Raw genomic sequence first — 12,533 nt, 5'->3', positions numbered from 1 at the left:
CTGCGTTCTGGCCTCATAAGAATGTGGGCAGCATGGCTGGGAATTGAAGCAGGGTGCACATGTGAACTATAGTTGGTGACATCATGGATGAAGAAACAGCGTGAACACAAACACATACAGCTCAATACTGTACATGTCTGCATATGTGTGTGTGTATGCATGGCCACAAATGCACATACGTCCACACATACACCAGATAACATGCAAGAAAAGTAGGATAGCAGCAAGAGGTTCAGGAAAACAAAACAAACACAGCCATCCATAAGCACATATATTTGCCATCAATGTTTAAGGTACAAAATCTTTTTTGAAAAGAATGAGTGACAGTGCACTTATGCATAATGGCCCCTTCTAATTAATCTTGAATGTGTGCTGGATATCCTGTGATTGCAAATCTCAGTAACTAGCTAACCTGTGCATGAGGTTAAAAAAGGGCTGGTGACCATAAGTGGCTCAATGCACTGCCAAAGTACTGCCTGTTCTAGATTTCTGCAAGTTCACAAATCACACAGATGATCCTTCATGCAATGTGAGAACTAAACTTGTGAACTCATTTTCAGCAGCAGAATTCCATGGAACATACAAAAACGAACGACTTATTGTTTCGTTACTGCAGCTATAGAAATAAATCAATTTGATCGATTTTCTATGGTTTGTTAAGCATTTTTATTAGAATTATTCTACTAGCCACATCATGCACTATCTGAAATGACAACTGAAATTTAACTATTTGTCAGATTTGACAGTTTTTGGCAGAGTGGGGAGTCTGGAAAAGTAAAACTTCGGCTGGAGGTATTATCAAAGTTAGCCTGCAGTGCTCCTAGCACTTCTTCCTTAAAAAGATCCAAAATTTGAGCTTTGGTCAACTTGGCAGCACCACTTTTAAAGGACAGCAGCAGTGAAGACACAGAAGCTTCTCTCTGGTTGTTAATTTTCCAATCTGATGTATAGGCTGTTTTAACAATGTTTGAAGCAATGGTAGATGCTCATGAGCGCATGTTAATTTGATAATTTTGTTCAACTTTATTTTTCCATCAAAGTTTGCTTTTATGCATCAGCGCTTCAACAATGTATGTACAAATTATTACACGCAATTCTCCCTGTTGTGTGGGGCTTTCACTCAACAAGAGCGCACAGTCGATTTCAGACCTTCACCGAACCTTAACTAGCTGTCTATCTTTTACATTTTTAACACCGCCTGTGCAAGTGCCCTTATTCATTACTGTAAAATATTGTGCAACGCTCCACGTTGCTATACAATACAGTACAGGAACTGAACAAAGCATGTGAAGGCTCCACCGTCAGTTGAATGCACACTTGACCCCCTTGCTTGCACAGAAAATGTTGCACATGAGTGTGCCAAGGGAAAAAGCATGATGCACGAAAGCAAGGAGCTGTTGGTAATGGAATGCCACTAATATTCATTACAAAACTTGGCTGATGAATGGTCAAAGCTTTGGTGGTACTTCTATCAAATTTTGGCCTGCTTTGTGTGTAGCATGCATGGCAGCTGCATGGAAAAAAGCAGCAAACAGCTCAAAAAAAAAAAGAAGCTCAGATTACGAAATGGGAGCAGCAAACAGTGCAACTGCCCACTGTGATTTGCAAAGAAACAGATCAATCCCAAGTTTATAACCAGAAAGCTGAAAAGAATAATGCTATGACAATCAATAAAATGCTGGCTCATCTCCACTGCTCCTTAATATATTGAACATATTATGGAATATATTGAACACCTTATGAAAAGTTTCATGGGAAAAAAGGCTACAAGGGAGAACAGCTGAAATAACTATATGCCGAGTTACTATTTACCCCGCTGACTGAGCTACAGTGCACTTTGCAGACGGAAGTTTAATGAATGTATAAAAGCAGCCAAGATCTGTTTGTTCATCCATACTTGTACTGTTATTAATATCAAGCTACCTATATATGTTCTTTAATCGTAGGAAAGTTTATGCAGTTTTGAAAATGACACCTCACATATCCTTTGGCTGATTCTGTCCCTATAGAGTGTTTTATCGGTGAAGAGGAACGTACCATATTTATTCGAATATAATGTGCACTTTCCCCTCCCCGATAAAACAGGTCTAAAAACTGCATGCGCGTTAGAATAGAGTATGATGCTAAATCTGCATTACCATATTGACATCGGCATTTCAAAATGGCCGCCTCGTACGGGCTTCGAGCCTAGCTGCCGTAGTTTCCTCTAATATTCTAGGGACCATAGTTTCTTCCATGTGCTGTAGTATGTGTGCTTAGGTTAGTCCACCATCCGCCTTCCCATTTCTAGCGTTTGCTCTATCAACATGGAAGCACTGACTGTGAAGACACGATGAGTTCATCACGATGCCGCGATTAAAAGGAAAGTGATCATGCATGCGGAGACGGATGGAAATTGGGCCGCATCACTGGTGTTCAGAGTTCTTGAAGCTTGCGTGCGGGAACTGGCGCAAACAAGAGAGGTGTTCCACTCTGTCAGCTGGTGCGTACGGCGCTGCCCCTATTTTTAAAGTGATCTGCGATGGAGACAGTCTATGCATCTAGGCGCACCGCACTGTGTTCTTGTCGCTTAGTTTGCGTTAAAGTGAGAGGCCACACAAAGGTCAATTCGCTCGCTCCTGCTACCTTACTTCCTCACTACAGCGTCATTTTCCCGCGGTCACTGAGTGAGATGCTTGTTAGTTCAGTTAGCACACGAATGTTTAAAAGTTTATACTGCCAATAAAACTACTATCCTTACTTTTCAAACAGCTGTCAACTAATTTGCTATCGCAATTGATCCTTTGCCTTTCGGGCAAAACTGTGACTTTTTTTATTTATCGCAACTTTAGTGCATTGGGAGTAAAGCATTGTTTTTCCAAATGAGAGACAGTTGTATTTCTGTGTGAAAGAATGAGGCACGTGGTACTAATGAGGCACGTAATGAGGCACTTTTCTTTTATTTAGGTCATGGCAAACAGGTGTGTGTTAGAATCGAGTAAATATGGTAGCCTTGAACCAGTGCACCGCACCACTCTCCTTCTCACAATGGTATGTGCGAGGAGGTATGCGTGAGTTCCCAATGGCAGCTTGGAACGGTAGCGGTGTTAGTGCGAATTGGTGCGATGTCAAATGACTTAAGGTCAATGGGCTACCACTGCGCTGTATTCGGCTGCAAAAATAACTTTCGGAAGCGAATGTGTAGAGCATCTTCAGTCATGGTGACTCCGTGGACACTGTGGCTGCAGACAAGTGTCTGCTTTGCATTCCCAGCATAAACAGAAAGCATTTGATTCCACCAGCTTCATTGTGTGCATGTTCGGAAGATCTTGTTCACAGTGAGTGCACGGCGACGAACTCGGCACCCATGATTAAATTGGGATATGAATGAAAGGTGCGTATTCGAGTTGGTAAATTAGTGCGAATGGACGAAGTCAACTATTCCTTTGTGCACGCACATTAAAGTTATTCTGTTTGAATATGTTCTAAGATTATCATGCTTGGCAACCAATGTTCTGCTGGAAGTTGACTGCGAACGTATTGTTGTTATCACCTTCAACATATGGCACTTACCCACGAGGGGGGATAGGCCATGGTTCTCAATGGAAAATATTATGAAAACAGTACTGTACATGCCGATGAAGAAAATGGAGGTATGTTCTTTATCGTTGTGTGATCAAGCCATGCCTACCCAGTCCCAGCCTAGTTGACATGGGCTTTCTCGTGCTTGTGAATCTTGCCGCCATGCTGTCTGGCCGATGACGTGCATCGTGTGCTATATACTGAAGAAAATAATGTTGCTGTAGAAGAGAGTAATAGTTTGTTTTTCAGCTTTCTTGAATCGGCAAGGTGCCCTTGCACAGGCACCACTCGAAACCTAAGAGTGTGTGTATTTTCTTAAGGTGTCAGTGCATCTGGTTGATAATGTAATATTTGTGGCCACTATCACCAGGTTGTTTTATCAAGTACTTCATTTTAATTGCCCTTCCGGTCGAGTGATATTACAAATGTTTATTTTGTTAAGCTCGATGCCCGGGTGCCAAGTAAACAATGCTTAGAAAAACATACCCTAAAAATTTTAGGACCACGAAAGCTTGCAGAACGTGTTTCCTCGGAGCTTTGCTAGTTACCTGGACTGGGATCTACTCTGGTGTGGCACACCACACGGCACATGGAGACACCTTTCATTGTTGTCACTTGAGTGATACCTTAACAGAGTTCAAGGCTAGACAAGCAATTGAATAATAACACGTTGCTCATATGTTACGTATCGACAATGTCTAGACAACTTGCCACTAATTCAATCGCGGGCAGAGCTGCGGCAGCGCCTCTAGGCCCATCACTATTCGATATTGCGGGTACATCAAAGCTCAAGGTTTAGCGATGACACGCGAAAAAGTTTCCCAGTCACAAGAACTTGTTGAAACCTCTTGGAAGAACACAGAAACTTGCCACTCGTTGTCTACAGCACGTTCACTGTGTACCTTCTAGCGCGATCCCACATACCATCATGGCTGTGGACGGTAAACAGCGCTGCGTGATGGCAAAATGGCGACGCCCTCAAAAAAGCAGTCTATAAAAAGCTTCCAATAAATGTCACTAATGCTTCTGGTCCTTAAGTGTTTAGTTTCAGGGGTGCTTAAAGTATAAAGAAGCAGTTACCTGCTTCATATTGCCAGATATCCTCTTCACTTCATCTAGGCCCAACTGATGCACCTCCTGAGGACTGAGGTCAAGCTCAAGGTGGAAGCGCAGACACTCCTTGTAGTAGGCTTCACCAGCTGGTAAGGAGGTGGCTGCAATCTCTGGCCTTAGGTGAGGCACATACTCCTAGAAATGGTACGGGCACATTGCATTTGTGTTCACACTTGCTACAACATAGAAAACTGCTCGTACAAGAACATCTGCCAGTAATAACTAGTGATAAGCACTCAAAACAGCACCAAAAAATAAGTAGTAGTAAAAAAACACACAGGCAAAGTACAATATGGGTAGTTCAAGGCTGGAAATCATCACCCTTTTGCTTTGAGTGTAGCAATAAATGCAGATTTGCTGGATGATGAGCGCTAATGAGAGGTTGACTTCCAGTGCAGCAACTTCTATGTTGATAGCGTAGCGCATAAAAACGAGGTTGTTAAATCATGTATGCTCTTGCCATATAAGCACTCTCAAGTGCAAAAATATTAGCAATGAAGACTTGTAGGTCAGTGCGGCTGCACTACAGAGCAATCGCAAAATGGCACTTGAGTAGTGTCACCTTAGAACAAAAAATGGCATATACCTTCAAGTGCACTTACCTCTTTAATGAACTTTCTTAGCTTACTGAAGGCAGGCAGCACTGATGTTTCTATTACTTTCACTGCGTCTTGCCTGAGAACTTTCCTGAAAGCACGAGGAAATTATTGACATGAAGAAAAATAACACACACACACACACACACACACACACACACACACACACACACACACACACACACACACACACACACACACACACACACACACACACACACACACAGTCAAACCTCGATATAACGAAATTCGTGATGTAACAAATTATTTTCATTTCTCAATCTTAGTTATCGATTTTTCATGATTTAACGAAGTAATTTTGTGACACAGAGTTTCAATTTAATGAAGTTTTCGGCCATTTCAATCATGTACTTGTAGTATGGCTTGTAAATCCAGCCTTCTGTATGAAAAGTTTGAGCAACAAAACCGCCATCAAAGTGCGCATGCGCTGGGACGCAGTAGGCAGGAAACACCGCTGTGCCATTTGTCGCGTTGCAGCTCGCAGTGCTTGGAGAAATACGAGAGCTACTATTCCTTTTGCGTTAGGGATGAGGAGGCAGTGAACGTGCAATAATGTCATCAAGCATGCGCTGGAGGGGGGGAGCCAAGTCCTCAAGCACGTGCCTATCTGCCTTCTCCTCCTCACGCGCGTCCTTGCCCTGGCCATGCACCATATTTTGGAGGTAATCTCTCTGTGCCAAATGCAATGCAAAGCCTGAGCCAAAATGGTTCATGGTTGTTCCCTTGCATCTAGTGTTGGCGGTCGCTTATGTAATCTCATGTTTCCGAGACACAGACTTACGGCACTGTACGACGCAATGCACACAAATTTCGCATGTTGTGAGCTACGTCGATGTATTACTCTCAGCGTGATCAGCACTGCATGCGCTTACGCTTATAACCGTGCTATTATGGCCCGACCTCCTTCCAATTTGTTTATAACTGCTTACTAGCGATACTATCCACCAGGAATGCTCTGGGAAGTTGTGAAGTTATTTTTAATGTTGAAACTTTAAAACATCTAATTAATGAAATTTGCAATTAAACAAAGTTTTTCGCTGCAAGTACAACTTCATTATATCAAGGTTTGACTTTGCCTCTCTGTCTGTCTGTGCATGTGTGTGTGTGCACGTGTGCGAATGTGCATGTTACAACCTGTTTCAGCCCTCTAATGCAACTTAAGTAGCACCTCTGCTTCTTAGGCTGAAAGAGAAAAATGCACATAAGATGGTTGATTGGTTGGTTAGTTGGGGTTTAATGGCACAAAGGCAACTAAGGCCATGCTGCGCCAGTCACAAGACAAAAGGAAACGCAAGGTTAGAGCAGGCAAACCTGCATTGCATTATAGTTCGTGTAAATAACCAGTTGTCTCTAAGAAGTGGAACAGGTTAGTAAATGGCACTAGTGGGTCATCTGCCAGTAATAGGGCAGGGTGTAAAGGTATGTTTAAATTATATAGGTTGTGTAAAAGCTTCCGTCGCTGGGTTTCAAACTGTGGACATGTTATAAGGATATGTATCAGTGTAAGAGGTTGATTGCATTTTTCGCAAGTCGGCGGGTTTTCTTTTCGGAGGAGGAAGTTGTGTGTTAAATGTGTGTGTTCAATCCGAAGTCGACACAGGATCACCTCATAGAACCGTTGCTGGTGAGTGCACGACTTCCACTCACCAATTATGGGTTTAGTAAGATGTAGCTTGTTGCTTAAGCAATGGTCCCGTGTCTGTTGCCATTTGGCCGTCAAGGCCTTCCTAATTGCCGCGATACTATCCCGATATGGAAGCGCCGTGTTTGTTATGTATTTGCGCGCTGCCATTGATGCACACCTATCCGCTGCTTCATTTCCCGGTATACTGACATGGCTTGGTACACAGCAAAACCTAACTGACCAGCCGTATTTGTTTAATGTTACCATGTTTAAAATATCCCCTATCAGGGGTTCACATTCGGATTTTGCGTGTAGAGCCTTCAGTATGCTTAATGAATCAGTGTATATTACTGTGTTTTCGTGTTTGTCAGCTATGCTCTTTTTAACTACAGTCCATATTGCGTATACTTCAGCTGTGTAGACAGAGGCATGTTGTGGTAATCGAATACTTATTTCCCAATGTTTCGTTACGGCCTCCACACCCACGTAATTTTTTGTTTTAGAGCCATCGGTGTAAAATTCCATGTAATTTTGGTATTTTTCCTGAAGAGTGCGGAATTCTTGTATAATGTGCTCGTGTGGGGTGTCTTTCTTCTTTAAATGTGTCAATGTCCAGTCACATAACGGTTCAAAATCGTACCACGGGGCCAAACGCTGTGGCTTTGTGGCAACCTGGAGGACTTCGCGAGGAATGTCATAATCCGGAACATATTCCTTATATCGCAGGATTAGTGTCTTAATCATGTTTGGTTTGTTTGTATAGTGTAAGCGCGAGTTGCACTATGTGACTATGTTGAAACATATGTGTTGTGGTGAGGACAGAATTCTGAGTACAAAAGAGAAAGTTAGTAGCACTCTGCACTGCTGTAAGGGAGGTTCATTACAGTCAACATATAAGCTCTGGACAGGCAATGTTTTGTAAGCACCACTTGCCAGTCGTAGTCCAAAGTTATGAACTGGGTCAATTCATCGGACATAAGATAGTCTGGCTGAGCCATATATGATGCTACCGTAGTCTAATATGCTACGCACCAAAGTGCGGTAGATGCGTAGCAGGCATTTACAGTCAGAGCCCCAGCGCTTCCGCGACAGGGCTTTGAGGATCTTAAGAGCATTGTTCGCTTTAATTTTAAGGCTATTTATGTGAGCCAGGAAGTTTAACTTTTTATCAAATAGAACACCCAGAAACTTGTGTTCTTGTTTTACCGGTAATGTAGCTTCTTGTAGCTTAAGCATGGGATCTGGTTGTAGGCCTCTTTTTTGTGAAAAGAGAACACAAATAATTTTTTCAGTTGAAAAGCAAAAACCGTTTTCAGATGCCCACTGGGTGAGTTTGTTCAACGTAATTTGAATTTGCCGTTTACAGGTTGCCATGTACGATGCACAACATGCAACTTGTAGATCATCCACATATAGTGAATGCATTACAGAGGATGGAATTACATTATTGAGCGAGTTCATTTTCACCACAAACAATGTTGTGCTTAATACGCATCCCGAAGTACACCGTTTTCTTGAATAAATACGCGGGACAGCACCGTTCCTAAACGCACTTTGAATGTTCGATCGGACATGAAATCAGCAAGACATTTAAGCATTCTACCGCGGATCCCTAAATCCGCTAAGTCCCTTAAAATATCAAACCTCCATGTTGTGTCGTACGCCTTTTCTAAATCAAAGAAAACAGTGAGACGATATTGTTTGTCTAGAAAGGCGGCACGTATCTCGTGTTCTAGCCTAACTAGATGATCTGTTGTAGAGCAACCTTTCTTGTATCCACACTGATGGTTATCAAGCAGGTTCTCTGTTTCAAGGACGTATGTCAATCTTATGTTGATGACGGCTTCATATGACTTTGCAAGACAACTTGTGAGTGCTATGGGTCTGTAACTGGTTGCTGTTGTGGGAAGTTTTCCAGCTTTCAAGAATGGGATTATGATGGCTTTCTTCCACTCTTTGGGCATTTTTCCCGTTTCCCAGATTATGTTGAAGAAATGAAGCAAGATCTCAACTGCTTTAGGGGATAGGTGAGCTAGCATTGTGTAATGTACCCTGTCCGGACCGGGTGCTGTTTTTTTGCGAGTAGGAAGTGCTCTGTTGATTTCTGGAAGTGTTAAAGCGGCATTATACATTCTTTCTGAACTTCCTGTGGTCGGAAGCTTTAGTTTTTCTGCTAATTGCTTTTGTTTTAGAAATGCAGCAGAGTAGTTCTCTGAGCTTGATATATCACGGAAATGTTGCCCCAAGATGTCTGCTTGTTCGTCTATATTTGTTTGCGTGCCTGGAGGTGATAGTATGGGGATAGCATAAAAAGCGTAGTCGCCTCTAAACTTACGAACCTGATCCCACATTCGTTTGGATGTTATTGAGCTATTTATAGATGAGACATAATTTTTCCAGGACTGTCTTTCGGCTTGTCTGCCTGTATACCTGGCTTTTGCTTTTGATTTCTTGAAAGAGAGTAGATTTTCTTGGGTTGGGTATCGCCGAAAGATACCCCACACTTTGTTTTGTAATTTTTTTGTTTGTGTACATTCCTTCGTCTCCCAGGGTTTGAGGTTTTTTTCTTAAGAAGCTAGAGGATTGTGGGATTGTTTGTTCTGCTGCAGCGAGTATGCAGGCGGTAATCTTCTCATTCATTTCATCTATTGTTAGCTCATCTGATATGTTATCCAGAGTGGCCTTTTCAGTAAAGAGAGACCAGTCTTCTAGATGGAGTTTCCAACGAGGTGGTCTTAATGGTATGGAAGGAGAAGTTCTTTTAATGATAGCAGGCATATTGTCACTACCATACGGGTTCTCAATAACATTCCACTGAAAATCGCCAAAAAGAGATGGAGAGCACAGTGCCAGATCTAAGCAACTCATAGCTCCTGTGCTTGGGCAGTAGTAAGTCGCCGCACCAGTGTTTAAAAGGCATATGTCATTAGTTTGGATAAAATCTTCAAGCGTTTGACCCCTGTTGTCAGTAGTTTTACTACCCCATAACGTGTTATCTGAATTAAAATCACCGCCTATTAAAAATGGTTCAGGTAGCTGGTTTAAAATTAACTCTAGGTCTCTTACGGTAAAATGTGAATGCGGTGGAATGTATACTGAACAAATGGTGATGGTTTTGTGAGCTAAAACGGTGACAGCAACGGCTTCTATGGGAGTGTTAATGGGAACTTCTCTGGCTGCTATACCCCCTCGCAGGACAATGGCTACACCACCTGACAGCCGGTTCGCCTGAGTACGGTCGCGCCGTACAACAGTGAAACCTTTCAAAATGTTTTTGTGTTTTTCACCTAGGTTTGTTTCCTGTAAGCATAGGGCCACGGGAGAGAAGTTTATTAACATGTCTTTAATGTCCCCTAAGTTGTGTAAAATCCCTCTACGATTCCAGTGGATAATTAAAGCCATCTTAAAATGGAAAGATAAGAAATGGCACTATGGAAAAATTAAGAGGTGAGGTATAGGTGACACGGATTTAAAAAGGCTAATACAAATGAGCGATAACCTTTAGGTTAACACTTTATTATTTTGAGTTGTTATTGGGATTTTGTCCCTCTTACTGCACTCGAGAGAGCGCTTGTCCTTCGGTGTCAATGACACCCGGGTTTTTGTGTCGACCTCCATCGCTCTCTCTGAGGCGCTGGAGGACCGAGAGTTAGGTGCCGAGACACATGCCTCGGGCCTTGGGGTTCATTTGATTTTGGGGCTCTGCGGGACTGTTGTCTGCAGGGGCGTCGAAGAGGGTGGAGCAGTACTGACTGCTTCCACCACAGGGGTGGGAGGAGTCACTGCGGCACCACTGCGCGTGGGCTCGGAGGGCTCCGGAGGCCTCTGTGACGCTGCCCCCACCTGCGTCACATCGGCATAACTGCGTCGCGAAAGGTACGACAGTCTCTTTCTGGCTTCGAAGAATGAGATTTTTTCTTTACCAGTTAGTGCAATAACTTCTTTTTCTTTTTTCCAGCAAGGGATGATTTCCTTTGCAGCTAACACAATGTGGTGAAGAGGTGCAATTCTCAGATTGATGATCGTTGGAGCTGCATTTAGCACAAGTTGTTTGTCCTCGGCATGCATATGAAGCATGTCCAAATCTTTGGCACTTGAAACATCGTCTGGGATTCAGGATATATGGTCTCACATTGACTTTGACATAACCTGCATCGAGTGAAGTAGGCATTTCTTGGTCGTTCCTGTGGAATTACAATTCTTTGTACCTTAGTAACATTTTGTTCCTGGAAACCTTCCAGCAGTTCCTCATCGCTTAAGCCAATAAAGCCTTCTTCAGATATTACTCCTCTGCTTGTATTAAGTGTTCTGTGAGCTGAAACTGTCACTGTCACGTCGCTAATACTGGTAAGTTCAGAGAGCGTCTCTGCTTGATCTTCATCATTCAGTTTTAGGAGGAGGTCCCCGCTAGACATTTTGGAGGCTTTGTATGTAGGTCCGATTTTATCTTTCAGGCATTTCGCTACAAGGAATGGAGATAACTTTCTTACTGGCATGTTGGTTTCGCTGTGGATTACATAGCACTTGGGGAAAAGATGGAGCATTGCTTCAAAAGGAGAAATGGAATGGTACTTCGGTGCGGCATCTCTTCAGACGCCGATCATAAACAACAGAGGCTTGCGCTGCCATAGGAAAATGTGTATGTTCGGCAACAGCGCCGACCGCCCACCGCAGAGCCCAGTGAGGGGACGCGGCAAAGCTTGTGTTCAAGCCTGCACGACGCCAGCCGTACGCCGTCACTATAACCAAATATAGTGTACCCAAGGTAGGATAGCCTCACAAGATTAACCCTTGCCGCCGTGGAGAAAGGAAGTAAATGGAAGAGAGAAGAAGACAGGAAAGATCAAAAAGTGAGAGCACCCCAGGTGGGTCAGTCCAGGGGTGCCATTACGTGAAGCAGAGGCCAAAGAAGTGTGTTGCCTCTGCTGGGGGGGCCTTAAAGGTCTGAACACCTGGCATCGGCTCAACCCCCAGGATTCCACTTTCACCGGACACGGCTAAGCCGCACACGGCTACACGCAGGAGGGTCTAACCCTCGTGTGCTCGGGTACGTGGTGTCGCAACACACCAAACGCCTGCTGACGCAGACGCCCCTGCGGGGGGCACATAAGATGTTCACAGATTTTTGGATTATTTAAAGGAATCGGTACCCTAGTTCGACTTAGTGCAGGTAGAACCCATTTATTGCTACATTTTTCTGGCTAACTTTGTCGTCTTCTCTTTCTCATTACCCCCCTGGCAATGTGGATTGCCACATTAAGTGAAACTAAAGTGACAGATCAGTGCTCTAAGGTGCTCAAAGCACCACTTTTACCAAAAGCAGAGCCTCTGTAAGCAAGAAATGTAAAACTTGGGACTGCATTGGTGCCACTGCTGTGAAAATATGGCGCCAGATCCTATGATGCGAAGTCCTGTCTATAATTTGCAAATTGTAGTCAATACACTGGCACATCCCAATACACTTTAACCTGAGAGAAAATGCAGGTTGGCCAATTTTATTGGCTTTTCTACAGAACGCACTGATGCTATCCTTCCAATACACTCTTTGATGCTATTTGCGATTGTATGGTATACTCTCCATGCGGGCTTCTTACTCAATGCAAACAGCACTGCTGGCG

At 43.4% G+C, this 12,533-nt stretch overlaps 1 protein-coding gene across 2 annotated transcripts in view; it reads right to left on the bottom strand.

The window, feature by feature from the left end:
* LOC135912003 (uncharacterized) overlaps positions 1 to 12,533 on the bottom strand; it is an 81,430-nt gene that overhangs the window by 35,537 nt on the left and 33,360 nt on the right. For both annotated transcript variants that reach the window (XM_065444383.2, XM_065444384.1), the window contains exons 7-8: positions 5,277 to 5,361; positions 4,642 to 4,809 (exon numbers count right to left, since the gene is read on the bottom strand). In XM_065444383.2, the coding sequence (XP_065300455.1) occupies positions 4,642 to 4,809; positions 5,277 to 5,361 (253 nt within the window). The remainder of the gene's footprint in view (positions 1 to 4,641; positions 4,810 to 5,276; positions 5,362 to 12,533) is intronic.

The sequence above is a fragment of the Dermacentor albipictus genome, chromosome 1 (genome assembly GCF_038994185.2).
Source record: "Dermacentor albipictus isolate Rhodes 1998 colony chromosome 1, USDA_Dalb.pri_finalv2, whole genome shotgun sequence".
NCBI classification, from domain to species: domain Eukaryota; kingdom Metazoa; phylum Arthropoda; class Arachnida; order Ixodida; family Ixodidae; genus Dermacentor; species Dermacentor albipictus.
The sequence above is the reverse complement of the archived record's forward strand: the minus strand, read 5'-3'. Positions and strand labels throughout refer to the sequence as shown.